Source organism: Cucurbita pepo, chromosome LG12 (genome assembly GCF_002806865.2).
Source record: "Cucurbita pepo subsp. pepo cultivar mu-cu-16 chromosome LG12, ASM280686v2, whole genome shotgun sequence".
NCBI lineage: Eukaryota > Viridiplantae > Streptophyta > Magnoliopsida > Cucurbitales > Cucurbitaceae > Cucurbita > Cucurbita pepo.
The window spans coordinates 187,289-215,182 of NC_036649.1; the positions used below are offsets into that span (position 1 = coordinate 187,289).

General features: G+C 36.5%; 6 protein-coding genes across 11 annotated transcripts; 2 read left to right on the forward strand and 4 right to left on the reverse strand.

The window, feature by feature from the left end:
• Positions 1–5: 5 nt before the first annotated feature.
• On the reverse strand, positions 6–3,366 carry LOC111807154 (arginase 1, mitochondrial). The gene is made up of 7 exons (XM_023692742.1): positions 3,275–3,366; positions 2,084–2,226; positions 1,839–1,998; positions 1,077–1,210; positions 718–927; positions 531–641; positions 6–455 (listed from the first exon to the last, which is right to left on the reverse strand). Exons 2-7 carry the CDS (start codon positions 2,222–2,224, stop codon positions 195–197), a joined length of 1,017 nt encoding a protein of 338 aa, XP_023548510.1. The 5' UTR covers positions 2,225–2,226; positions 3,275–3,366; the 3' UTR covers positions 6–194.
• Positions 3,367–4,059: 693 nt separating this feature from the next.
• LOC111807155 (ycf20-like protein) lies at positions 4,060–6,370 on the reverse strand. Of its 3 annotated transcripts, XM_023692745.1 has the most exons (4): positions 6,184–6,329; positions 5,357–5,564; positions 4,713–4,936; positions 4,060–4,402 (listed from the first exon to the last, which is right to left on the reverse strand). In XM_023692745.1, exons 2-4 carry the CDS (start codon positions 5,548–5,550, stop codon positions 4,362–4,364), a joined length of 459 nt encoding a protein of 152 aa, XP_023548513.1. In that variant the 5' UTR covers positions 5,551–5,564; positions 6,184–6,329; the 3' UTR covers positions 4,060–4,361. The 3 variants fall into 3 exon arrangements, with proteins under 3 accessions (XP_023548513.1, XP_023548511.1, XP_023548512.1); XM_023692743.1 differs by lacking the exon at positions 4,060–4,402 and having other exon boundaries at positions 4,444–4,936; XM_023692744.1 differs by lacking the exons at positions 4,060–4,402; positions 5,357–5,564 and having other exon boundaries at positions 4,444–4,936; positions 6,184–6,370.
• Positions 6,371–6,580: 210 nt separating this feature from the next.
• LOC111806516 (syntaxin-61-like) lies at positions 6,581–10,129 on the reverse strand. 3 transcript variants are annotated; one of them, XM_023691864.1, is made up of 9 exons: positions 9,994–10,129; positions 9,727–9,885; positions 9,579–9,638; positions 8,448–8,561; positions 8,161–8,274; positions 7,684–7,874; positions 7,418–7,508; positions 7,254–7,319; positions 6,581–6,845 (listed from the first exon to the last, which is right to left on the reverse strand). In XM_023691864.1, the coding sequence occupies exons 3-9, from the start codon at positions 9,630–9,632 to the stop codon at positions 6,735–6,737; spliced, it is 741 nt and encodes a 246-aa protein (XP_023547632.1). In that variant the 5' UTR covers positions 9,633–9,638; positions 9,727–9,885; positions 9,994–10,129; the 3' UTR covers positions 6,581–6,734. The 3 variants fall into 3 exon arrangements, with proteins under 3 accessions (XP_023547632.1, XP_023547633.1, XP_023547631.1); XM_023691865.1 differs by lacking the exon at positions 9,727–9,885 and having other exon boundaries at positions 7,407–7,508; XM_023691863.1 differs by lacking the exon at positions 9,727–9,885 and having other exon boundaries at positions 9,994–10,128.
• Positions 10,130–10,347: 218 nt separating this feature from the next.
• On the forward strand, positions 10,348–13,726 carry LOC111807603. 2 transcript variants are annotated; one of them, XM_023693395.1, is made up of 4 exons: positions 10,348–10,575; positions 11,194–11,389; positions 12,749–12,973; positions 13,519–13,726. In XM_023693395.1, exons 2-4 carry the CDS (start codon positions 11,327–11,329, stop codon positions 13,606–13,608), a joined length of 378 nt encoding a protein of 125 aa, XP_023549163.1. In that variant the 5' UTR covers positions 10,348–10,575; positions 11,194–11,326; the 3' UTR covers positions 13,609–13,726. The 2 variants fall into 2 exon arrangements, with proteins under 2 accessions (XP_023549163.1, XP_023549164.1); XM_023693396.1 differs by having other exon boundaries at positions 11,298–11,389.
• Positions 13,727–15,058: 1,332 nt separating this feature from the next.
• LOC111806584 (cysteine-rich repeat secretory protein 15-like) lies at positions 15,059–18,149 on the reverse strand. Its single transcript, XM_023691961.1, has 3 exons — positions 17,320–18,149; positions 15,247–15,354; positions 15,059–15,141 (listed from the first exon to the last, which is right to left on the reverse strand). The coding sequence occupies exons 1-3, from the start codon at positions 18,056–18,058 to the stop codon at positions 15,134–15,136; spliced, it is 855 nt and encodes a 284-aa protein (XP_023547729.1). The 5' UTR covers positions 18,059–18,149; the 3' UTR covers positions 15,059–15,133.
• Positions 18,150–21,048: 2,899 nt separating this feature from the next.
• LOC111807165 (MLO-like protein 1) lies at positions 21,049–27,778 on the forward strand. Its single transcript, XM_023692756.1, has 13 exons — positions 21,049–21,375; positions 21,556–21,824; positions 22,926–23,042; positions 23,134–23,194; positions 23,447–23,541; positions 24,431–24,505; positions 24,585–24,673; positions 24,820–24,869; positions 25,564–25,604; positions 26,187–26,396; positions 26,491–26,558; positions 26,648–26,708; positions 27,206–27,778. The coding sequence occupies exons 1-13, from the start codon at positions 21,195–21,197 to the stop codon at positions 27,440–27,442; spliced, it is 1,554 nt and encodes a 517-aa protein (XP_023548524.1). The 5' UTR covers positions 21,049–21,194; the 3' UTR covers positions 27,443–27,778.
• Positions 27,779–27,894: the final 116 nt, after the last annotated feature.

A 27,894-nucleotide genomic window follows, 5' to 3' on the forward strand; every position in this document is an offset into this window, starting at 1 on the left:
TGGGATGACGCAGAAGGACGATTTTCAATTTTTATTCCATATATATGGTTCCTTCAACTTTTGAATGATAAACCATATTGCCTAAAGTACATATAAAACCTTGGCTCATCACTCTCACTTCACTAGTAGTTACTGGGTGATTAAGAACAGTAGCAAGAAACCTAATAGATGAAGTAGACGAGGCTTACTTTTTTTCACTTTGCTATCTTAGCTGTGAGTTCTCTTACCAACTTAGCAGCAACCATGGCTGTCATCCCATCGATGGTGTCTCGCTGAGGGTTGAACTCAACGACATCGGCGCCCACGATATCCCCTTTGAGATTGTGAATGATGTTCAGAACATCACGGAAAGACAAACCTCCTGGCTCAATATGAGACACTCCAGGAGCGAATGCTGGATCGAGAGAGTCCAAATCTATTGAAACGTAAACACCCTTTACGCCTTCCCCCAATTTCTTCATATCATATGATACAGTAAGAGTTAGGAAAGCAGACAATGGCTAGCAAGGATCATAGAAGAAACACAGTACCAAATTTTCCAAATATTCGCGATCTCTCGAAAAGTTTCGCATTTCATATAGCTCCACTCCAAATCTTTTGCACTGCTCTCTTCCTTCTTGAGATATTGATCTTATACCAACCTGAAATGAAAAACCATTACTCAAGTTCATTAAAACATCAGTAATAATATATGAGATTCAGAGGAAAGAAAGTTACCTGCAAAAGTCGCCTGGCATAACCACCTTCCATAATTCGTGCAAAAGAAGAAGCATGTGAAAAATAGTTTCCTTCATAAGCATTATAATTATCAGGATGGGCATCTAGATGAAGGATATCAACTTGACCCCCAAGCTTCTCAGAAACAGCTCTGATGACGGGGTAAGATATGGAGTGGTCGCCTCCTAAAACCAATGGGCGTAGTGGATCCTGATGGATAAAGATTGTAAATAATATTTACTCTGAATGTTGATCCAGAAACTACAGTAGACACTAGAACAGTTAAAATATTTTAAATCCACCAAGTATGAGGAGAAAAATGATGGATTAAAAGAAAAATAAGTTCGGGAGTAACTCACCTCTTCCATGACCAGCTTGACAGACTCGCTCACAACTTTCATCAATCTTTCATCATCTACACCACAGTCCCTGATTTCTTGGACAGGGACATCACCAACGTCAGTTAGCACTCTGGGGTCAGTAAGTTCTTTCCCTGCATCACAAAAGCATTGTTTTTCAATGGCCATGTATAATTTGAGCTAACATAGAACTTTGTTGTCTTGTCATGTACCCCAACTTGCAGGTAAATGAATGTCCAGACAACACAATACACATTCAAAATCCCATAGGTTTCACAATTAGCTTCTGAAATCAGAATGTTCTAATATACTTTATCCCCACATGTCATCATTCATGCCTAATTTCAAAATCTTAAATACAAGACTCCAAAACAAATTATGATTTACCATCTTGAAGAATAGAAAATATTGTCAATTACCAAGCAAGAACAGAGGATTAAGCTACTATTAAGAACGTAAAAGTCCAAGCCCACCGCTAGCTTCCTTGTTGGACTTCTCCTTTCGAGATTCCCCTCAAGGTTTTTAAAACGCGTCTGTTAGAGAGGGAGAGTTTTTGACACCCATGTAAGGAATGCTTTGTTCCCATCCAATGTGGGATCTCACAACCCACCCCTTGGGGGCCCAACATCCTCGCTGGCACACTGCCTAGTGTCTGGCTCTGATGCACTGCCTAGTGTCTAGTTCTGATACCATTTGTAAAAGCTCAAGCCCACCGTCTAATGTCTGGCTCTAATTTCACGAAAAGTTCACAGAATAGAATACCTTCTTCTGTAGTTGGATTTGTGCTCCCGCACCAGATGGCTTCCCTGATCCGAGGAGGTGCAAACGCTGGGCCTTGAAGAAATGATGAGTTATGTCCCAAAGGAACTCCAAGAAGAGAAGCTGATGCTACAGCACCTCCTAAAGCACGCACCAGCTCACCCTAGGAAAAGTACTCCAAAACCTTAATAAAGTTACCAAATTTACTGAAGAAATGTTGGGTGACTTAATAAATTCAAGTTCTAAACCTTGAGCTTTGCCCTCTCGCGAATGAGTGTTAGAGATGCTTCAATAACACGATTTTGACCCTTCTGAATCAATGAGGTGGGAACGTTTGCAGAATTTAGTTTGTGAAAGTAATGAATTCCTCTCCGTCCTAACACTGACATTTCTGTAAAATGAGAATGGTATATATGAATTAAAATAGGGCAATATAATCTTTTTTTGTTCCCACATCGGTTCAAACCAACGTGTTTCCAATTCCATAGCTAGAAATGAGAATTTCAGATTGTAAGGGGAAGAGGGAGGCTGAAATGAGATGGCGACCACTGAGCAGCCTCAGCTTCAAGGGGAAAAGAGTAATGGTGATAAGCAGCTAAAGAAAATCAGGTAAAGAACATCAATTCCCCAGAAATTCATATTTTAATAATTTTCTTCCCGGAAGGGTCATTCCTACCGGGCAAAAGATTCCCATATGAGATCCTACCAAACATTTTTTTTAATAAGGGGTAGAAAACTCTCCTAGCATGCATGTTTTAAAAACTTTGAGGGGAGCTCAAAGAAGACAATATCTGTTAAAGGTGGGCTTGGACCGTTACAAATGGTGTTAAAGCCAGCGATGTGCTAGCGAGAAGACTGAGCCCCGAAGGGGGTGGACACGAGACGGTGTGCCAGCAAGGACGTTGGACTCCGATGGGAGTAGATGGGAGGATTCCACATTGATTGGAGAAGGGAAGGAGTGCCAGCAAGACAGCAAGGATGTTGGGCTCGAAGGGGGTGGATTGGAGAATTCCACATTGATTGAAGAAGGGAAGGAGTGTCAGCGAGACGCTAGGCCCGGAAGGGGATGGACTGTGAGATCCCACGTTGGTGCAAGGGCTTTGGGCTCCGAAGGGAGTAGATTGGTGTACCACACCGATGGGAGAAGGAAAGGAGTGTTTCCTTTAGGTTTTCCGACGACACAACCGTATTTAAGTAATTGTGGAGAATTTCTGGTGAGTAGGAGCTTTCCGGCCCCCAAGCAAATCAACCTCGAATAACAGCAATGAGCAGCAAATACAGACTCAAGAGAGAAAACACGAAGAGCTAAAAAACAGTGCAATTCGCAACTCGTGAAACCGAGAAGATCTTTCACAAATCCAAACGCAAGAGCTATCGGAAACAGAATCATGAAATGAAAATGGAAATGGAGAAGGAGAAAAAGAGTATCGGAAACTTACTGATGAAGGGCGAGCGAGTCGATGGAGCGAATGAATGAATGAATGAACGAACGAACGAATGAATGGGCCAATCAGCACAGTGGAAGAGCGCGCTTTCCAATTGCCGCCCCGTGACAGTTAAAAAGCGGCAAATAAAGTAATAATTTTTTTTTTCTTAAAACAATATTATTTTCTTATATTTCTATTTTTATTACTTTATTATTAGTCTTTTCTTTATAAATCAAAAGAATATATTTATATTACTTTTCTTACCAAACTTAAAATTTAGGATTAAATTTCATATTCGTCTCTAACTTTATAACCAGCGTTTTACTTTATAACCAACGTTATTCACGCTGATAGGCCAAAAGGCGTTAAAATTTTTTGAGGTCCTTGTTTTTTTTAGAACGTAAAGCCTTACATGTTACCTTTTGAAAAGAGTATAGATCAAAATGGAACAAATTTTAAAGTTTAAGGACCAAAATGAGATTAACTCTACTTTGCCATTCGTCCCATCCCAACCGATGGAATTCTGCAAACGGGTGGCGGCTATAGAAGGAATCCAACTTGCGTTATGATAGGAAGTATTTCTCCTAGCTTCTTTCTAGTTTTATTCACGGGAATATGGCCGCACAGGCGTTGCCTCGCTTGCCCCTTTCACAAGCTTCCGATAACACCTGGCTTGAAGATTCTCATTTAGAGCTTGCTCATGGTGTTCCATCTTAACAGAGAATATATGCGTGGCTGTTACAGAAGTCTAGAGTTGAGATGAAATCAGATAGATTTTCTTTTTCCACACAGAGAACTTAAAAAGAGAGATTTTATAAAGTAACTTTAGAGAGCTACATTTATAATGAGGTTTCTTTTCTTTCTTTTGAAGTTCATAACTACCAAAGATATAAAATTAAAGCATCTAATATCTTTGTCGAGAACATATGAGCTAGTTGGTTAGACAATAGGAATAAAAATGTCTTCAAGTTACTCACAGTTCTTAGGAAAGTCTTCAAACACCAACCATGTTCGTCTAGAAGGTTGAGCTAATTGGTTAGACGATGGAAATCAACTCTTAGGAAATCCTTCAAACAGCAACCATGTTTGTCCCAAGGCTTCAGATCCAAGAATTGGAGGTTCCATCCTGTGTACTCAGAACTTGGAAAAGCATAAACCCAAGTTAATGCAATTTGAAGATATACAGCAATGAATTTGAATTGTTAATAAATGATATGAATTACATTTTCTAAGTATAAATGGAAGAGGTTATGTAACCCAAAAATATCATCCATTTCATATTTAAAAGAATCCAAGAAAAGACCCATGGAAAGTCCAGCTTTCCAATAATTGAACATGGTTATTAGGCCTTTAATCTTGTTCAAAAGGGGAAGAGAAGCCCTATACATGAGGGCCCCAATCCCCTCCACAACAGCCACAGCCAATGCAGCAGATAGAACATCCCAGTCACCTGTTTGACCAATAACAGTTGCAAATGCAGTTGCACTGTAAAACCCAACCAAGAAGAAGAGTATCTTCAATGGAAGATTTTTCCTTAACTCGTTAATTCTCGCATTCAACTTGGTTTGAATAGCTGAAATAATCCGTGTCAGTCTTGTTCTGCCATTCGAGCTATTTGAAGGAGGATCAAATGGACTCTCTTCCACACTGCTCCTAATGGATAAGGCCATCTTCCTGTACCACAAAGAATAATAACAAATTACAAACATAGACTAATCATACAACGACGATTCTTCTCAAATAACGTTAAAGATCATATGGCATATCACCTTTTCCCTTTGAGGTGCATCCTAAAGTTTACAATCATTATTTCCCTTGTGTTGCCAAGGGCCCAAGAGAAATTTTACTATAGGCTTTGCAATGAACTTATGAAGTTCAAGTGTTCTACCAAGTAAGGAAACTATTGTGTACAATTTGTATAGTACAATAATGAAGAGATGCAGGAAAGGCAGAAACAAGCTGCTTGACTGACTTTATAACTTGCATTTCTTGAACAAATTCAACATTTTGATGCTCGTAACGCCATACAAGAATAGCATAACTAACCTAACCTAACATAGTCCCTAGCAATTACAGCTACCTTAAGTAACTTACTTGAAGTTCTTTATCACTGAAGGTTTGGTCACATAGAAGGAAAAAGACTGATGGTGAAGTTGACCATGGAGCACATAAGTGTTGTAAAAGCATGCTGCGAGGCAGGGAACCGAAACTCTTGTTTTTGCATATTTTGGAGATTGAAGCTTACTGGTTCTTGGATAAGTGGATAACAACCTCATTGGAAATGCCATTACATTATCTTGAACTGCAAGCAATATTCAAGCACTTTTATTGATGAACACATAACTTCTTTATATAGAATCTTAAAATAAACGAAATCATCACATATCTATTCCTTCGTGCCTTGGTCATTTCAAAGAAACGATAAAACGATGAAAAGACAGATTTATGAGTTTCATATGTCCTCAGTTGCTGTTTGGAGCTGACAGTTCCTTTATCCCTTCACAACTTTATCATATGAAATTTGTCTTTAGAAATAATATGCAAACTTTCTCTCTTTAATCTAAATCCGCTCTGCCCATTACCTTGTGGGCGTGAACCAAATAGCTTAGAGTTAGTAAAAATAAGCAAATGGTTCAAATTCAACTGCAGAACTTAATATCTCTTCGCACAACTCAGATAGAATCTTCCCAATCGTTAAATTTTCAATTTCTGTAAATCTTTCAGCCACAGTCCTTTACGCACGCTCTAAATTACACTGAAATACAACGATTCAGTCGTAGAAACTCAAGGTGCAGACCAATTTCCAGCAAACCTAATTAGAATTCTATCAATTGAACAACAGCTCGCAGAGAGGGGAAATTGAAGTAATCTGAATAGATATTAACCAGAAAATCAAGAAATAGGTTGAATAGAATGCTTACAGATCGATATCCGAGCCTAAGCAACCTGTCAGATTATCTTTCACGATTCTCCCATGGAGGTTTAGCTGCAAGAACTGTTCGTCTCTTTCATCAATCGTCGGTCTTAGGCGAGGGGGCAGATTTTGGCGCCGTACCTTAGAACTCGGATAGTCCATCTTTTAGCCAATTAATAAAAGAGAAAAAGAAAGGCAACGGGTTAAAAATTTAAGACTTTACAATATCATTTTTTTAATTATTTAATCCAAATAACTAAACTTTAAATTTATAAAGAAAATACGAGAATTTAAAATAGCCCAAAATTACCTTTTTTTCCGCGAAAAAAATAGTAATAGTTTCAATTCAATAAAAAATAATAAATAATGTTTAAACTTCATGGCATCAAAGGTCNCAAAGCATGTTGGTCTCGCTTAGAAACAGCAATTGTTGAATCTATCATAAACCTGTAGAGATTTATAATTACAAGAAATTAAGGTATACCAACTCTATCAAAGAAACTTCAAAACAAAGATAAAGGCTGGATGATGCCTCGTGTGAATTATGATGAACAAAAACTAGGTGAGGAACACCAACACAAAAAGGATGATGAACAAAGCTACCAAGAATAATATCATCATTATCTGCCCCTTGGCGCTGGCCTTCTTCATCACCACAGCTATTTTTTTCTGTAAGGTTCCATACAAGACAAGGGAAAAACAATGTTTAAATCTTGTATTTACTTCTATTAACCACGCACGAACAAAAGAAAACAAGGTTTCAATACCATTTTGGTCACTCACTGCGCTTTCGAGTTTGTTCTACTTTAGTTCATAGACTTTTGAAATATCCATTTTGATCTCTAAACTTCAAAGTCTGCTCTAAACATTTAAAATATCTATTCTAATATATGAAATTTGAAATAATAATCATTTTGATGTACTGTCCATTTAAAAGTTAAGTGACCAAAATTAAACAAATTTGAAAGTTCAAGGAATAAAATAGATTTGATTACTGCTAAAGATTTCAGAATCTCATTATTGTGAACCTTAAGCTAATATTCGTGCATATGACCAGCATTGAGATCATGAACACACCTGAACAAAATCAAGACGATTTGATGTACTGTCCATTTCCATTCCTAGGTTGTCAATAATTTTATCCTGCATAGAAAGATTTTTTTCGAGTCTTAGAAAGTTCATCAGACTGCAGATGTATAGAGAGAATCAATTAGCGGCACTGCAACCTACAGAATGTACACCTGTGCAAGGAGCTCTTCATGTATTGTGAGCCCAACACCTCCAATTCTCACCACACTCGCACTCAATTCATCCAACTCCTCGTCCTGCTGCCTATATATACACATCTTACAGGGGATCAAAATCCAGGTGAGTTAACAAGTACTCTAATCTACATAAATTTTATTATGTTATTCTTGTACTTCATCATGATACTTAATTTAGCGATAGGTTTCCACTTAAGCAGGAGGATTCTGTTAACAACCCGGGTAAGAAATATATACATTACCTTATTAGAAGCAGCTGTCTATCTGATTCGGACGAGATGAAGTCATCATTTTCTTGGTGGGCTGTATATAAGTTTGATTTTTCTGTTTCAAGTGCATTGGGTAGTCTCATCAATTCTCGACGCATCCCACTTGCACTAGCAGTTCCAGTTTGCTCCTTTCCAGCTCCTACTACTTTCTTAACATTTCCAACCTATTAAAGTAACAAAATAAATGCATAAGAGAAGCTCTGTTCAAACTATTTAGAAGAAATGGACATATTACTTGAATATTTGAGTCTTTATAATGGCTTTGGACAAAGAATTTCTTAACATATTTGAAAATAAACTTCAGTGGTATAACCGTAGGACCACAAGAAGCACATCAATAACTATATGGAAAAAACAAGGATTGCAAACTTGCTTATTACTTTATTTTAACTTAACTGTTGATGCAAAAAAAAAAAAAAAAAAAAAAAAAGAAGGCCAGACAAGTAATACCTGCATCCTAGCTGTACTCGTCCACCTCCTTCGTTTCTCAAGTTCAGCATGATCAATGCCATACCAAGAAGGATCTCTAGCTGCCACAGCAATAGCTTTGTCCAATTCGTCCACCTTCCTATCAAGAAAGCAGACTTTCAGAGAAAGCTTATGTCACTAGACAAAATTAGAAGCACCAGTAGCAACATATTGAATCATGCTTAGTCACACATTGAAGCCCCAGAACAAATGAAGTTGCACAACAGATAAAAGAAGCAGACAACATGGTTTAGAAATTGAGAACTTACCTGCCATTCAATACTCTCACAGGAAGCGAGCAACTCTTTTGTTTGTCGTGCTCTCTCTCCTGGATCAGAAGATATCCTTTCCCATTGGTGAAAGCTGGATTGCACTTTATCGATCTGATAGAGATAAAAAAAAAATCACATTATAAAAAATACACATGTAGCCAAAAAAAAGTGGTAGAAAACCAACATTCACTCAAAAACATGTAATTCACAAATAAATTATTTGCGACCAAAATTATTTACTAGAGAAGCAAAGGTCTGAAAGATCAAATCGTCTGTTCGAGCACCAATGTAAATCAACACTTTATGGATGTCAGAACCAAGTCAGAGAACTTCCAACATTAGCTTTTTCTTTTAGGATTTCATAATTTGGAGGCAAGAAACTGGATCATGCAGATCTGTCAATACTTTTTTTTTGAGGAATTCATAATACTTTCATCTGGAACTAGTAATAATCATTCATCAATATTCGATCTAGAAATGTAGAACAGGCTTAACAATGAGGCATTCGATTGTTTTCTAGAATAAGACATAGTCAGACCTTCAAACAATATCCTTCACGTAGTCTACCGTAACTTATGCCTGTTCAAGGAATGGGTATTGGGATGCCATGTTCGTCTACTCACACAGAATATTCGTGTTGACAGAAATACTAGATACAAATGACAGGATATACTTTTTGGAGATGAGAAAAAAAATCTCATCAGGATCTACAAGATGTCAGCAAGTGAAAGGAGAAGGTTCCATTTACAGCAATCATATTTGTTCTCTACCGAAATATTCCAAACACTGACAGTTGCTACAAGCGTTGTGATTTAATGTGCATTCCAGTCTCCACATTGTTTGGTAGTTCTAGTTATATTTGTATTTTGACATTTTTGTATGAGAATTTTCATCATGTCTCGTTTGTTGATATTGGTTCATTTTGCAGCAAGCGAATATAGCTTCAAACTTTATCACTATTTCCACTCTCCAATCTCCCTGTTCTAATTCATACTCTTTTCCTTTTAACAACCAAATCAATATTGCAGAAAAAAAGAACATACTTCAAAGGAGCTTGATTTAAATAAGTCGGTGAGCATAATTAAAGCACAGCAGGTAATCATAACAGGACGCAAGCAGCCAACTTACAGATTCTTGAATCTCGTCTTTTACAACATAGAACGGATCTTGAGCCGATGGCATGTTCAACTGCAATAAATAATAGCTAACAAAATGACTTCCAGAAATCAATACTCCGTTCACAGTCAACAGAATGAAAGAATAACCGAACTCACACCCTCAAAACAGCTTAGCGCATAAAATAGAATTTACGCGCGCGAATTTGTTTCGCTCCAATCCAAACAAAAAATTAGCAGAAAAGAAAACTCCATTGCATGCTGAGATCATCAATTGGAAATTAGCAGAACAAAATCCTCTCCCCATCACTACGCCAGATCTAGAATTGGAGCTTATCGATTAATGCAAAACAAAGACGAACCAGGAAGGAGAAAGTGATCGAGAATCGGCGTTCTGAAAGTGATAACGAGAAAGAGAAGAGGCAAACCTGAGAATGAGGGCGGTGGAGAGTGTAGATCTGATGAAGAAATTGCTGAATGCTTGCTGGTGAAGGGAGAGCGCAACGACCTGTGGAGAGGATTCGAAGAGAGAGAAACTCTACTCCTCCTTTCTCTCCAAATCTAAATACTTTTCCAATTTCATTATTTTTCTATTTTTTTTAAAGTTCTATTCATAGTGATTAATAAATAATTTCAATACTTTCTTAAATTGCTAAGTTTATTATTTAATGATTGAAATACCATTTAAATGGTTTTTTTATTGGGTGAAAAACTAAGTATTCATTAGAAATATATATATATATATATACTTCAAAGCTCAGTGAAGCGGGCGGGAACTGAGCTTATACTTCTCTGAATATGGCGGCAACGACGGCAACAGCCCCAAGAAGGACGAGTTCGACGGAATGACAGCATACGACGACGATAACGATAACGAGCACGAATCCAAGGAGAGGGTAATCCATAAGTACTTCCTTCAAGAATGGAAGCTTGTTAAGTCCATTCTCGACTACATCGTTTCAAATGAACGTGTCTCCGGCATCTCATCCGTCCACAAGATCCGATCCATTGTAATCTTTTCCGAAACTCTTTTTCCATTTTGTTTCAAGATCGCATATCTCATTTGTGGATTGGAAATTTTTAGTGAATTGGTGCCTGTTTAGCTTATAGCTCTGGTCTAATTAACTTTCATTTTGTTAACTAGACTATTTATTTGATTAAGGTGAAAGTTGTGACTAAATTAGTTCATGGAAGTTAAAAGACCAGTTGCTTTTGAGTTCGTAATTTACGTCTGTGGAGATTACGAGATCTATGGAAATGAGAATAAAATCATTGGTTTATTCGGGATATTTCAAAATTTGGGTAATGTTGATTGAAAAACAGCTGCAATCTAGTCAGCGAGGTGGATAGGGTTTCTAGTAGAGATGTGTACTGGCCTCCTTGTTTTCTCTCTGAAGTGTTTCCTTCATTACATCTGTGAAGAGGAAGACGTGGTGTTTGAGATGATATGAATTTAATGGCATGGCGGTAGGCTGGTGGCCAAGATGGCTATGGTGGGGGTCCTAATGGTATTTATGTCGCTGGTGAAGGTGGTTCTGTTTCAGGAATCAAGATTCCGGGAGCTGAACCAATTTTCTGAAATATTTCCTTGCTGTTTTATTCTGATGAAGTGTTAAACTTCCTGGCAGGCATTACATTATGATATTCGAAGAGGTCCACCTAGTGTTGGATCTCATGAACGTGATGAAATTTTCTGAAATATTTCCTTGCTGTTGCATATGTTTGTGTTGAGCATTTGGCCGTGCCTACCATCGCACAGACATGAGAGAGATTTTGAAGCAACTTGCTCCACGTCTTCTCACAGTTGCTTGTTATGATCGTGAGGTATTAAACTGTGAACTTATTAATTTTAATTTTTGACCACTACCTAACTGTGGAATTATTGTTCCTATCCGTCAGTTCTTATTAATTTTAATTTTAAAACACGTTGGCTAAGGAGAAGTTTCCACACCCTTATAAGGAATGCTTCGTTCTCTCTGGGTATGCTTCGTTCCCCCTCCAACCGATGTGAGATCTCACAATCCACCCCCTAGGGGCCTAATGTCCTCGCTGACACACTTCCCAGTGTCTGGTTTTGGTACCATTTGTAACCAAGCCTACTGCTAGCAGATATTGTTCTTTTTGGGCTTTCTCTTTTGGACTTCTCCTCAAAATTTTAAAAATGTGTCCGTTGGGGAGAGGTTTCACACCCCACACCTTTTCAAGTCAAGGAAAATGTTAGAAGACAAGGGAATAATCCACATGGCATTGATAGAGTGAATATTGCTGACTATTTTTCACTTGCGTCTCGAGTAACTTAATATCTGAAAGTTTCTGCGTGTATAGCTCGATACGAGGGGTGTCTCCTTCCATTTATTGATAAACTACTGTGCAACAAAATATGTTATTAGGTATTCTTTAATTTTTCCAACATACTGTTTTTTTCTTTTCTTTCTAATGAAATTTCAGTCTCTTATCCATTGAAAAAAATGAGTTGACATTTTAAACTTTATGTTATAGATGTTCCTCTTTATAAATTTTTTGTTCCTTCTCATGCGCTCTATTAATATTAGACTTTTGGTGCATTATGATCCTTAAGTTCGTCTGTAGCTTTGGCACATGACAATATATAGAACTCTGATATTCTGTTCTGTTCTGTTGGTGAGGATCTGGTAAAACCGTAAAAGAACATAGGATTTAGAAAATGTTTAATTTCTTTAATTGCCTTTGTTCAAGAATTGTACTAGGCATTACCTGATGGGTGTTGATTAACATATAATGTGCTTGTGCAAATTTTGAAGTTGATGGATTGAGAAATTTGTTGAAAGAAGATTAATTCCATTTTGGCTGTTCTTTTCCTAGTCATAATACTTTTGCTCATTCTTGATTTCGTTGATGTTTTAACCAGAAGGTCTTTGATTTTTCTACACTCAATGGTTTGAAGTTGGGATCATAGTTGTCTATACACAATTCATTTTTTAGGATATTGGCACTTATAAGTTCTAGAATTGAGGGATATTTCCCACTCTTCAACCCTTGCGATTGATAAGCATCGCAGACAGAACTTTATTGTAAAATGTGTTTGCAATCGTTACTCATAAAATGAGAAGCTCATTTTCTCTTTAGCAGTAAACCCTGTGACGTGTTTTCTCAGTTTTGTTGGGTTGTTTTAATGGCTTATTACTCATGGTTTGTATGTTTCAGGATAAAGGCTTGAGAGAACTTGTTGCAGATGTCCTTTCAGCATCTGTAAAATGTAACGACTCAAGTCCACCGCTAGTCGATATTGTTCTCTTTGGACTTCCGGACTTTCCCTCAAGATTTTTAAAACGCTTTTGCTATGGAGAGGTTTCTACCCCTTATAAGCAAGGTTGGCAGTGGGTGAAGTTGTTTTATCATTACATCAACGTGGACATATTCTTTCCTCTGGTTCGTACAATTCTTCCCTCCCTTGCTAAACAAATTATTTCATGTTAAAGCTTTATACCTTGAATCAAATGCATAGCTTTATTTTTTGGCCACTCTATCCACTCTTCCCTCTAAAATTTGATTTTTCCCATCCATGTAAACACTAGCTGAAATTAACTTATCCAATTGCATCTTCTATTCTATAGTTCCCCATTTAAGATATAACTGGTCAGTTCAAGTGTTCCAAGTTCATAACTATTGATGATAATTTCCAACTACTCGAAAGTTGTGTAGCTGGGCGTGTTGGAGGATTTAGAGAGGGATTTTTGGAGAAGTTCAAAAGTTTTGTACACTTCATGCTTCCCTTGTGTTCATAATACGAAGTTATAATGCGACTTCATTTTTCCTTTTAACACAAACAATTGGAGCTCTTTCATAATTCGTTTTTGGTGGCTCCTTTATGTGATATTGGCCAATGTTTTTGTGGTCACCTTTTGCACTCTTCTTTCTCTTAATGAAATCTGGGTTACATTGAATGAAAAATTATGTCCAACTGTTGTTTTCAGATATACATAAACGTGTTGCTGGCATTGTTCCTGCCATCGTTCCTGCCATTGAAACGGCACGGCTATATCGTTGAAAGGGTGGAGAGATAGTGCATGCAGCTGGCTCCCGTTTCATTCGGTGTATTTCTCTTATCTCATTTGCCATTGCTGGAAGAGACAAAGCGAACGTTGCTTGATGCTCTTAATGAGAATTTGAGACATCCTAATTAACTGATTCAGGTGATTGGTTTATAATCTGCGAAATGCTTGCTCCTTTCTACATATCTCGGATTATTTAGTGCACGGTTTATTTGATTGGTTGAGAATTGTTAGGAGGGAGTCCCATATTGGCTAAGTTAGGAGATGATCATGAGTTTATAGGTTAGGAATACATCTTGGTTGGCATCAGACCTTTTGGAGAAACCAAAAACAAAACTGTGAGGGCTTCATAGGCCTTGGGAGAGTCTCTGTAGGCTCTATAGTGTACTTTGTTCGAGAAGAGGATTATTGGGAGGGAGTAAGGACTGCCCTTAACTTAGTCATGTCAGTATAATCCTCAAGTGTCGAACAAGGGTGTATTTTGTTCAAGGACTCCAGAGAAGGAGTTGAACCTCGATTAAGGGGAGGTTGTTTGAGGGCTCCATAGGCCTTGGGAGAGTCTCTGTAGGCTCTATAGTGTACTTTGTTCGAGAAGAGGATTATTGGGAGGGAGTAAGGACTGCCCTTAACTTAGTCATGTCAGTATAATCCTCAAGTGTCGAACAAGGGTGTATTTTGTTCAAGGACTCCAGAGAAGGAGTTGAACCTCGATTAAGGGGAGGTTGTTTGAGGGCTCCATAGGCCTTGGGAGAGTCTCTGTAGGCTCTATAGTGTACTTTGTTCGAGAAGAGGATTATTGGGAGGAAGTAAGGAATACATTTACATTGCTATGAGGCATTTTGGGAAGCCCAAAATAAAGAATACATCCTCATCTAGTTATGATAACATCGGTAATAGTTTAAACCCACAACTAACAGAAGTTGTTTGCTTTAGTCTGTTACGTATTGTTGTCAATCTCACAATTTTAAAACGCGTCTACTAAGAAGAATTTTCCACGTTCTTATAAGAAATGTTTCGTTCTTCTCTCCAACTGATATGAGATCTCACAGAGATGGTGTGATATGTTGCTAGAGGACTTGTTTCATTGTTATATCATCAAGGACTTAAATGGACAATTTTAAAATTCTCACATCTGAAAGTTTAGGTGAATTATTATAATATCTCACGCTTCTTCCATAAGATTAATAAATCAACCTAATAAATGGGTAGGTTGGGTTTTTGTTGAGGAACACGAAGAGATCAAAGGGAATCAACCGCCCTTTTCAAGTTGATGACATTTAGAGAGTGGCACTTAACACTAGAAGATAGCACCCACTTCCAATTTTTTCTTTCAATTCATCATATAATATGAATATTTTCAAAATTGAGGCCCCAAAAAGCAAAATGACCCAATCCCAAAAGAAAGGGTATGTTGAAGATAAGAGTGCCATCACAATAATATTTTTTAATAAACATTTTTGGTGGGAAACTTCCATCTCTCTTCATGATATATATTCTCCATTAAAGCAAAAACAGCACAAATCTCTCCCTTCTCCTCTCAGCTTTCTGCATTTCACAAAGAATCATAACTTGTAAACAAAACAAAACAATTAAATTATTTGCAAACTTGACATGAACTAGAAGAGAGCCAAAGTTTTGATTTTTATTTACCCATGGCTCTTCTGCAAACTGAGAGGAGAACAACAAGGATGGCGAGACCGGCAACGACGCCGATGATGATCGCGATGGTCTTTCCCGCTTGGTCGTCGCTCGACGAAACTGGAATGACAATTTATAGTTTTGTGAAGGAATGTTGTTTGAAGCTTGAGCTAAAGAGGCTGCATCTTATGTATATACAAATACAAAGCAAATAAAATGTGGCCCTTTCTTTTTGAACTTTATGGCTTAGGAAAAGTTTCCCACTAAAACTCTTAGTCTAAAAGCAAGATCAAGATATGTTTGGATTTTTGAGGGAGAGGGAAAGAAAATTTCAGACACATGGGTTCAGTAGCGTTTTCATTTCTTTGTTTGTTTTTAAAAGACACGAATAATTCTTATTTAGTCTCATCGTTTTCACTACTTTCATCTATAATTTCTTCGATTTTATATCTATTTTTTTGCAGACATATTTTCAAAATTCAAATTTTTTTGTTTTTGAAATTTGACCTGAATTCAACCGATTTAAAAATTGAAAAAGAAAAAAACACCATTTGATGGGCCCAAAATTTCACTTGAATGGAGTAAAATTGGGGATTGTTCTGAAATCAACCCCTTTTTGAGGGGTAAGTGGGAGCTTTTTGGAGCCAAAATATGGAGAATATCATTGGAACAAAATTGGGTAAAACACTATTTTCAATACCAACCCAATAATTTTGTTTTGATTTGGAAAAAGGGCCTTAGAAAAATGCAATCTTTAAGATAGCTTTATTGTGAAAGGAACATAAAGAAGAACAAAAGGTAGAGGTAGCAGGAATAAGTAGGGGATAGCACCAATGGAAAAAACAATGCCTAAAAAGAACACAAATTAAAGTGGAATGCTTTAAATCTTTTTTTTTTTTTTTTTTTTTTATTAAAAGAATTACTTGTTGACCCATTTTACATCTCTCTAGAACACTCTCGTCTTCATCTTCACCAAATGAAATGAGAGGACTAAATGTTGGTACAACAGTCAAAACTTCAAATCTATTCACATAACTATTTTATTTTTAAGTCACCATCAAAGAACACATAACTTTGTTTCTTATATGAGTTTTTCTTTTGTATAAAAACGTACCTAATTCTCGGGCATTAAACATAGGCTCGACTTTTAGGTTATGCAAATATAACCGATGAGTCGAGAATGCCCTTAAGAAAAAGACCCACCACTAGTCTATGAAAAAGTGTTTTGGCCTGTTACGTATTGTCGTCAGCCTCACGGTTTTAAAACACGTCTGCTTGGGAAAAATTTCCACAACCTCAAAAAGAATGTTTCGTTCTCCTCCCCAACCGATGTGGGATCTCGCAATCCCCCTTCAGCGTCTCCGCTGGCACACCACCTGGTGTCTGGCTTTGATACCATTTGTAACAGTCTAGTAGATATTATACGCTTTAGCTCGTTACGTATTGTTGTTAGCTTCACAGTTTTAAAACGAGTCTTGCTAGGGAGAGGCTTCCACACCCTTATAAGAAATGTTTCGTTCTCCTCTCCAATCGATGTGGGATCTCACAATCCACCACACCCTTATAAGGAATGTTTTGTTCTCCTCTCCAACCGATGGGGGATCTCACAATCCACCCCCTTAGGGGCCAGAGTCTTCACTGACACACTGCCCAATATCTGGCTCTAATATCATTTATAACATTTCAAGCCCACCGCTAGCAGATATTGTTTGCTTTAGCCGGTTACGTATCGCCGTCAGCTTCACGGTTTTAAGATACATCTGCTAGGGAGAGGTTTTCACACCCTTATAAGAAATGTTTTGTTCTCCTTTCCAACCGATGTGGGATCTTACAATCCATCCCCTTTAGGGGCTAGTGTCCTCACTGATACACCGCCTCATGTCTAGCTCTAATACCATTTATAACATTCAAAACTCACTTCTAGCAGATATTTGTTTGCTTTAATCCGTTACGTATCGTTGTTAGCCTTCTCGAGGTTTCCACACCCTTATAATGAATGTTTCGTTCTCCTCTCTAACCGACGTTGGATCACACAGAAAGAGATAGAAAAGAATATTGAACTAGTTTTTGGAAAGCAAGGCTTACCAGAAGAATTAGGGTAGAAGCCAGAAGCCCAATAGCGAGCATAACACTGTCCCAAAAAGACATCAGCAGCAGCAGCTGATCCACACAAGCTCTTCAACTTTCCAACAGCATCAGCAAGGCAAGAAGAACAATCTTGTGAACTCAAATCTCCCAAACACTGAGCATACCCTTGCACCAACCCTGAACTACTAACCCTAAATCCATTCCCCGCCCCGACCTGCATATCACCAAGCACATCGTCCCGCCTTCGAAAGAACTCGACATCATTACTCGAGCTCGAGCTACACTTCTTGAACCTCACACTAGTGTCCAACTTCCCCAAGAAATCCAAGTGCTCATATCTCACATAACACCCCTCCAATTGTAGGGATGCCCCATAAGAATAAGGGCATGCCAAGTGAACTTGGTTCACTCCATTCTGTATACACTTAGAGCAATCAGCCATGGCCATGTCCCCTCTACATTGATAGAGCCCAAAAATGGCTCCCTCAGGCTGGGTTGAGGAGTCATTGGCAATGGCATAGCCATTGTAGTTCATTTGGGAAGATGAGGACACCATTGATGATAGCAAAGAGTTGAAATTTGATTCAAATAGGGAATTTTGTTGGTATCTCTCATTAGAACAGCCTGCATAGATGAAGAGATGGGCTCTTATGGGGAACCCATAAAGGAACCAACTTTTCAAAGAAGAAGAGAAGAAGAGAAGGAAGAGAGGTAATTCAAGGTTTCTTCTCCTCATTACTATCAATTCCTTTCAGTGTTTGTTTACTCAAAACTCTTCTCTTTGAAGCCTTTTGTTTTTGGTGTTTTCTTTTCATCCAACCCTTTCTCTTTTGCCTTTTTTAATGCTTCCTTTTCAATTCCCCACAAACAAAACAACCCATTTTGTGCTTTTTTTAAACAATTGACTTTAACGGAACGAATCTTTTACCATCCATATCATCATTTCAATACCCTTTTCTTAAATTTAAAACCATTCACGGTCAAAACTACTTCGCCATCGATTGTTCTACGAAGAGCGTTCATTACCTTCTCTATTGAACGTATGACTATTTACTTTAAAAGGTAAATGACACGATCAAGACCGTTCAACTTGATTCGATTCAACGCTCGATTTTAGTTTGATTCACTCCAATTTTCCCTCTGGTTTAGTTGTTCATCTCATTCTAAGTTGATTTTCATTACGAACTTTGTTCAGTGGTTTAGGCTTTGAGATGGTTTAAGAGTTTTTTAAGCCTTTCGAAATCGAGATACGGTTGGAGAGAGAAACGAAACATTGTTTATAAGAGTGTAGAAACTCTCCCCTTAGTGGACATATAATGGGACAGCTCCAAAGAAATAGCTAAAAAAAAAAAGACTATGTGGGCCAGCTGTCTTATAATACATATATTTAGTATTAGTTAGATTTAATTTGGGCCTAGCCCATTACCTAGACTTTAAATATTGGGCCTCAAACTATTGAGTTTTGATGGGCTAGGCCCATTTAAATGACTATGGTTTTGTCATATAACTTTAGTAACCAACGTATTTAACGTGTTCAGATATTTTAAAGTTGATGCAATAAAATAATCATATTTAAGAATAAAAAATAGTTTAAATTACTTTTTTAAAAAATTAATTCCAACTTTAAACCTTTTAATTAATAAATTTAAAGTTTTAAACCAAGACTACGAGTAGAAGTAAAGTAATCCCTTTATGTTTTTTTTTTTTTTTTTTATATTAAGAAAATAGTTATGTTCCTCGCACGGTAATCGAGACACGCACGTGACAAATAATTACTTTGCATAGAAGAAACCCTAATTTGCAAACTTATTGTAATTGGATTTTCTCCTTTTAATAAAAAAAAATTAAACTAATTTTTTCCTTTTCTAGTTTTTCAATATAAAGAAAATAATAATTATTATTTTCCTTTTATTTATATTATCAATAAACAAAATACTGAATTTCTCAAAAAAAAAAAAAAAAAGATTCGGCACCTAATGTTACTTACTTCTCGCTTCTGAGAGTGAAAACGGTCCCCACATACCAACTTGAGTCATTTCAACATATTTTATTTTCATTTATATATTTAATAGGCTTTGTTTCATTTAGTAGTTTTAATCATCATATTTACGAAGAATTATTGACCGAATCCTTATCTTCCATTTGTGATGTAATTTTTTTTAGAATAATTTGGTTAAATATTTATTCGTAGTAATTTGGCGTGTTAATGAGTAGTTGATATTTTTTATAATCAATGTTTTATACGTTAATATTAAGATCTCAATTGGATCGAAATGTCATCGATGTTAATAGATACTTTTAGAAAAATTCTAAATATAAAAAAATCATAAAATATATTAATAAAAATGTAATTGATTTCGAATATAAATATTATATTGTTAGTCTCGAATGGAAAATATCATATTGACACGTCGGTCAAAATTGAAAATATCTATTAATTTTTTAAATAAATATTTGAAATTTTAATTAAATTATACAACTTGATCAATTTTTTGAAAAAAAGTTAAATAATCAATCAATTTAAGATAAAGTTTATCCAATCGGATTTGATTTTTAAAAGGTAAACTTGAAAGTCAGGCTAATAATTATCCATGTTTAATAAAAAAAAAAAAAAAAAAAAAAAAAAAAAAAAAAAAAAAAAAAAAAAAAAAAAAAAAAAAANGGTTTGACAAATCTTGTCATTAATTGTAAGTGGAGATCACTATTTATCCAAATTCCAAAATTGATTTTTAAAAATTAATAAAATGATTTTTTTTAAAAACATGATTTAAAATGTGTGGGGCCCAGAAAAAACATGGATTCGTGAGTGTCGATTATGAGAGGAGCAACCATTGAGGCCGCCGTGTCCTTATCACTCATTTCTAACAACGTCTGAGTTTTGCTCGTATCAAATTTATAGTTGAGTTTCGCTTGTTGCAAGTTTAGTATCAAATTAAAAGTACAGATTGGTTCATAACAAATTTAAATTCGAATTTCACTACAAGTTAGAGATGAACGAGAATGAACCCAACTACCTAAATTGGGAGTTGACCATCTTTAGGCTTGAAATGTTCGAAGAGAAGGTGGCTGTCCCAACTACCTAATTAGAACATCTCTGGTCCAGAAGATCGCATCTAAAACAAATGTTCATATCGACAACCACCTTCATCTAAATTAGAGAATAATGCTCTAATGCAACAACGTCTCTAATTAGGGTCATACATATAACAGTTGAAAAATTCGTGGAGAGGCAAAACGACCATATAGAATTCTATTTGTATTAGTTTGGATGACCATCTTTACTTGAATTATGGTATCCATCTAGATTAATACGAAACCTAACTAGAACCTTAAAATATTAATACAAAAACTCAGTCTAAGATAGCTACCTACTTAAAGATATGAAACTCCACGAGTTTAATTTATAGCTAAACTTGAAATCATTAACGAAGGAGGATATAAGCTAACTCGAACATTTACGAACATAAAAAGGTATTGTAATATTAGTCAACCAGACAAACATGAACATAACTCGAGGTCGGACATTGAAATCCGAGCCCTCACATTTGTTATTTAAAAAAAAAAAAAAACAAACAAACATGAGTTAACTAGTGGTAGAATGTGTACGTAAATATGGATGAATCTAAGAATTAATAAAATAAAATTATAAACCTGCAACGTGGAGGATTAAAAAAAAATGAAATTAATTTCTACGTAGATTAATAATATATTATAAATTGTTGTATAAATTTAAGGACAAAAATTTGTAACGAACAACACGGAGCCTTCAGACCAGGTTGAAACTCGGAGGAATTTTCTTCTTCTTTCTTTCTTTTGATTTTGATAATCTTTTCAGCTGAGTGAAGTGAAGTCCGTGAAGAAACAGAGCCCAAATGAGCGGCGGAGGTGAAGGAACGACGCTGGAATTCACCCCGACGTGGGTTGTCGCCGCCGTCTGTACCGTCATCGTCGCCATTTCCCTCGCCTTAGAGCGCCTCTTACACTTCCTCGGAAAATACCTCAAGAAAAAGAACCAGAAGCCGCTCTATGAAGCTCTTCAGAAAGTTAAAGAAGGTTCGATTTGATTCCGAATCTGAATCCATAGTCCGTTTGATTTTCCTTTTGCTTCCTTCTTTCTCCTGTTCATTCTTGTGTGTGTGTGTATGTATTTGCCTTTTCGCTTTTCGAATTTTGCTGTGTTACTGTTTAGATTGTTGAATTTGCTGTCCTTATTTTGGAATCTGGATGCTGCAGAATTGATGCTTTTGGGGTTTATTTCGCTTCTGCTCACTGTATTTCAAGGCGTTATCTCAAAATTATGTGTTCCTGAGAGTTTGACCGAGCATTTCCTTCCGTGTAATCTGAAGGATAAAGCTAAAGCCGAACACGATTCACACTCTGGTGAAACTGGTTCGTCAACGACGAAACATTTTCAAACGTTCTTTGTTTCGAGTATTTCTGGCTCGGCCAGGCGCCTTCTATCTGAGGGATCGGCTGCACAGGCTGGTTATTGTGGTAAAAAGGTGAAGATTAACCTAGCCATCTCAATTATGCTCACCATTGATGCTCAATTATGTTTGAATGGTGTATTGAATGAATATTTAGTAGATTATAGTACTGGAGTTGTTTGATTCTGTTCATTGCTTACTGTTCTATACATTTGATGGTATTTTACAAGTTTGAAATTCATTGAGTTTTGTGGAAAGTTTGGGGATGGAAAACATATAAAGTTTATTGTGCTTTTCTTCCAATATGATTTTTTTTTATATAAAACATATTTATTTTCCTCTGCTTCAAGGTTTAAGGATGGAAAACACATTGGGCTATCATTTAAGGGTTAGGTGAGAATAATTATGATACCACTGTATCCCACCCCCACACTGGGTAGACTTGATGGAATAGAATACTTGCCAATTTGAAGAGAGTAAACTTTGAGTCTGTGTTTACTTGTCAATGAAGGAACGAGAATCATTCTACCTCATTCCTATATGATATATATATATATATATATATATATATATATATATATATATTTGGGGGTAGGAGGTGGGGGAAGAAAGTATTATTCATGATTCGTATGTGTCTCCTGGTTATATGATACCTTACTTGTGTCTCCCACCAAATTAGAGATGAAAGTCATAATTTTAGGCGAATGAGATTCTCTTAAAAAAGGTAAAGAATCTTACTTTGATTTTTCAATTTATAAACTCTTGCCTTTTTCTTTCTTTTTTTTTTGTTAAATTAGTTCCTTCTATCTTTATTTTTGTGATGGATATTATATGGAACAAATTTTCATTCGAAGTGTCAGAAAAAGTAAATATTAACTCTAGTGTACTGTATTTTTTTTTTTTTTTTTTTAAATTCTGATTCTAAAATGGGTTTACCAAGCACAATATCAATTTAAAATGATTTCTATTTCAAGTATTAGCAAATAAAATAACTTGTAATATAAATATTTGTATGGCCTTTTTTCGTGGAAATTGAGGTTGTATCCACAATTCACACGTATATCTTATTGGTGTCTTACATTATCTTGGCTTCATTACTCTGCCTCTAAAAATATCTTAGTCTTAATAAATTGATTTTAATTTGATCTCTCTCATTTATATGTTTCTCCTCTCCAGAATAAGGTGCCATTGCTATCACTCGAAGCATTACATCATTTACATATTTTTATCTTCATCCTAGCTATCGTCCACGTGTCGTTTTGCGTTCTCACTGTAGTTTTTGGAGGATTGAAGGTAAGCAACTAGTAGGCTTATTTTCTGATAGTTATCATTACAGGATAACTTGACTGTTTGATCTCAGTTTTAATTCTGTGTAATGATATAGATTCGTCAGTGGAAGCATTGGGAGGATTCTATTGCAAAAGAGAATTACGATACCGAACAAGGTAACCATTTAACATTAATATTTTCTGGTCATTTTGGATGTATATCATCATTAAATTCTTGATACATCCCCATATAAATGAAATCCCATGAAAAGTGAAATAATTTGAGATTGGAAGAGCCGTGTGAATAAATTCTAAAAAGAACTCTTGAGTTGATTTTTGCGCTGGAAAGCTCTCTGCTTGGTTCACCTAACATGTTAATGTGGTTTGGTTTTTCTTTTTGGTCTTACTATAATCCTGATGCTTTTGCAGTTCTAAAACCAAAAGTCACCCATGTCCACCAACATGCTTTTATTAAGGACCACTTTTTGGGTATTGGTAAAGATTCAGCTCTTCTGGGTTGGTTGGTAGGTCAAATCATTTTCTCAACATAAATCTATCATTCTGCCTTCAATCTTGTTTTGCTTGATGTTGGATACCTTCCCTTAGCTTTTCTTCTTCACATCCCAGTTCCTAGAAGTTTCTATCACTACTATTTTTTAAATAAAATATTTCGTTAAATTGTAGTTATGTTCTTTTCTAATTCTAATACTATGGGCATGTTTCAAATTGCAAGGTGCATTTCAAGGCAAAGCAATGAATTTCTTGCTTGCCTTGAAGTTAGAAGGTGCACTGAAAGCGTTTCATGTTAGTGAAGTGATTGCGTGGTTTCTTAAGATTTAAATAATATAATTGTACATTGAGAAAAAATTGTTGAGATGATGATTGTGAATATCAATACGTACAATCAAAGGAAAAGAAATGCCTGTAGAATCTCATGGAAGATGTGTTGAGGATTGTTGGGAGTGAATCCCACGTTGGCTAATTTAAGGAATGATCATGAGTTTATAAGTAAGGAATACATCTCTATTGATATGAGACCTTTTGGGGAAGCCAAAAGCAAAGCCACGAGAGCTTATGCTCAAAGTGGACAATATCATATCAGTGTGGAGATTCGTGGTTTCTAACCAGATGTACAACATGGACCTTGTTTCTCCTCTGTATTTAACTAGGCTCAAAGGATGTAGAAAATCAAAATAACAAATGAATGATAATCAAATGCCGAAGGTGAAGTTCTGTCGCCTTCGTTTGAAAAAAATGTTAATGTATATATTCTCAGGACCTTGTTTCTCCTATGTATAGGCTCCACATTTTGAAGTTTGAACGCATCTTTTGGAATCAAAACCTTTGATGCTGTTAAGGGTTATTGCTTGTTGTTTTCTTGTTGTTTTAACACTTCTCTTGGGTTTTCTTCAGCATTCCTTCCTCAAGCAATTTTATGCTTCTGTTACTAAATCAGATTATATAACGTTACGGCTTGGTTTCATTATGGTAAGCCATCTACGATTCAGTGTTGATGTATATTTGACTTTCATTCTCAAACTGCATAATAAAAGTTTCACTGCTGTAGACACACTGCAGGGGCAACCCGAAGTTTAATTTTCACAAGTACATGATACGTGCCCTTGAAGATGATTTCAAGCATGTTGTCGGTATCAGGCAAGTAATATCTGGAACTGGAAGTGCCCTTTTACATTTCGCTGCCTGGTTTCTCAATTTTGTAGTTGTGCCAATCATGATACATTTTCTACTTTCATTTTTCTTTTCCTCAGTTTTCTCATTTTTTTTTACATTCTTTGTTGCAGTTGGTATCTTTGGATCTTCGTGGTTGTCTTCTTGTTCCTTAATGTTAATGGTATTGGCACTTCTTTGATTCGTTAATACATGGAATTTCCTTAAATTTAATATCAAATAATGCCCACAAGATTGTCTTTGAATATGTTGTCGTGGTCATTATATTAATTCTCAGAATATCAATAGCCTCACTTGTATTATGCTCATGGTTCACCAACTTCCAAGGACAAGGATTTTGAATTAGTTTTCTATCCGGGACTTGAATTTAAAAACATGGAGGGTATATCCAAACATCTTAATCCCTTACCACCCTTTGAATAATATCTCAAAACATCCTAACCCTTGTCCAAACGATAACAGTCCAAGCCCACTGCTAGCAGATATTGTTCTCTTTGGGCTTTCCCTTGAAAGTTTTAAAACACGTCTGGTAGGGAGAGGCTTCTACACCCTTATAACCAATGCTCCGTTCTCCTCTCCAACCGATGTGGGATCGCACACAAACCCTCAAACTCAAAACTTCGGGGATATCTCCGAACATTCTAAATCCATTCTGCCATCCCTCCCACAACTAGAGACACCCATGTTAGTATCTCACATATAAAACTTTATCCTTCGCTATTCAGATAAAAACCTTTTTGAATAGTTGCTATATGGAAGTTCAATACGTGCTTTATATATCAGGGTGAGCTCCATTTTATTATCTGTATAAAAAAAATGTTAATGTGTTGATCATTATTTTCTATTTGCACATACAGGTTGGCATACATATTTCTGGATAGCATTCATTCCTTTCGTTGTGAGTACTTTAATCACCTCTCACAAATCTGTTTCTTGTTAAGTTGTCATAATATAGCTGCGAAGGCTTATTTACTTTACTGAATTTTACAATTCATTACAAGATCGTGGGGGTTTGTAGATGGCAATGGTAAGTTTTAAGTATTGGTTTGTGAGTAATAATATCTCTGGTAGAAACCAGAGAATTGAAAATCAAGATTATATTGATAACTCAGACTAAGAAAATACAATTTTACAATTCATTAGAGGAACTCAGACATCGTGATCACTCTCTATGAGATCCCATATCGGTTGGGGAGGAGAACGAAGCATTCTTTATAAGGGTGTGGAAACCTCTCCCTAATAGACGCGTTTTAAAAACCTTGAGGGGAAGCCCGAAAAGGAAAGCCCAAAGAAGACAATATTTGCTAGCGGTGGGCTTGGGCTGTTACACTCTCTCGTAAAACCACTCAATGAGCTCCCAAATGCTGTTTATCCTTTTAACTTCAGCTATTTTCTTGAAATGGTATGAAGTTCTGTTATACTTCTACAATTTCTTTCTTGTACATTTCATATGGGATAATTATTACTCCTCTTTTTCCAGCTTCTGCTCGCTGTGGGAACAAAGCTGGAACATGTGATAACCCAGCTGGCTCACGAGGTTGCCGAGAAGCACATAGCAATTGAAGGCGAGCTAGTAGTCCAACCATCTGATGATCACTTTTGGTTTCAGCGCCCCCGTTTTGTTCTCTTCTTGATCCACTTCATACTATTCCAAAATGCTTTCGAGATTGGATTTTTCTTCTGGATATGGGTAAGCAGCAAACTGACTGTATCTTCTGGTGATTGTGGTGAACTATCGTTTAATTTTAGACCCGAAGTCGATCCTTGCTTGGTTATGTTTCTAGGTTCAATATGGCTTTGACTCGTGCATCATGGGCCAAGTCCGCTATATCATTCCAAGGCTTATTATTGGGTAAAACAGAAACTCCATATTTAGGTTCTCCTGCAACACAATTACTTGATGATGGTACTAATTTCCAATTAAATCTATTTCTGGATCAGGGTGTTTATTCAGGTTCTTTGCAGTTACAGCACCCTACCGCTCTATGCCATCGTCACTCAGGTGAGTCAAGTGACGGGTCATTAAGAGAGCTTATCATAGTCAAATTCTTTCGTAAATCTTCTTATTTACACAACTACATAATGGATGAAATTCAACTGATTGCTTTGAGTTCTGTTATGAACAACAAAACGGAACAGGAATGTCAAGTCCTTAAGTCTCGTTTTTCATTAGTTTTAAAAACTTATTTTCATGTAAAAATTTTACATTTTTTATTTAAAATTAGGAAACAAAAACAAGAAATAGTTATTGTGAGATCGTACATCAGTCTAGCAGACGCGTTTTCAAAACTCTGAGGGAAGCCCGAAAGGGAAAGTCCAAAGAGGACAATATCTGCTAGCGGTGGGCTTGAGTTGTTACAAATGGTATTAGAGCCGGACATCGGGTGATGTGCCAGCGAGGAGGCTAATCCCCGAAGGGGGTGAAAGAATTTTATTATCATCAACCTGACTGATTGTTAACCTATCTAGCTAATTGTTTGCCAATGGAATAAAATGTAGATGGGAAGTTCTTTCAAGAAAGCAATCTTTGATGAACATGTACAAGTAGGCCTAGTTGGTTGGGCTCAGAAGGTGAAGAAAAGAAAGGGACTTAGAGCAGCTGCCGATGCCTCCAGCCAAGGAGGCAAGGAAGGTAGTTCTACTGTGGGGGGGATTCAACTGGGAAGTGCTATGCGCAAGGCTTCTGCACCTCAAGAAATTAAGCCTGATGGCTCCAAATCAGATGGTCTGCCTTAGAACATGGGTCCAAATCTAATGATTAAGCTAAGCTACCCTCTCTCTCTCTATTTCATTTGTCGAGTTGAATTACACAGTAACCGCTATGCTTACCCCGTCCTGTAGGAGAAACATCGAAGCGTTTCGATATACAGTAAAATTTTTAGCAGTGGAACAATCTTATTATCCATGACTTGTATCTTGTCTCACATTGATGATCTATTTAGGGTGTTGAATTTGTGAACTTTGATGCTGTGTTTCTTTCAGCAAGAGGTTCACCTTGTAAAAGTATAAAAAAATGTATGATGTTGATGTTGTCTACTTTTGGTCTATGAAACTTCCTGTGATGTTTGCTCATTGACGTGCTCGAGTTTCATTGGTTTGTTAGCTGGGACTTATTTTGTGCCAGTAGAATCATTAAATATCATTTCTCTCTATACTTTCAGGTTTGAATATCATTTTAGTCTCTATAC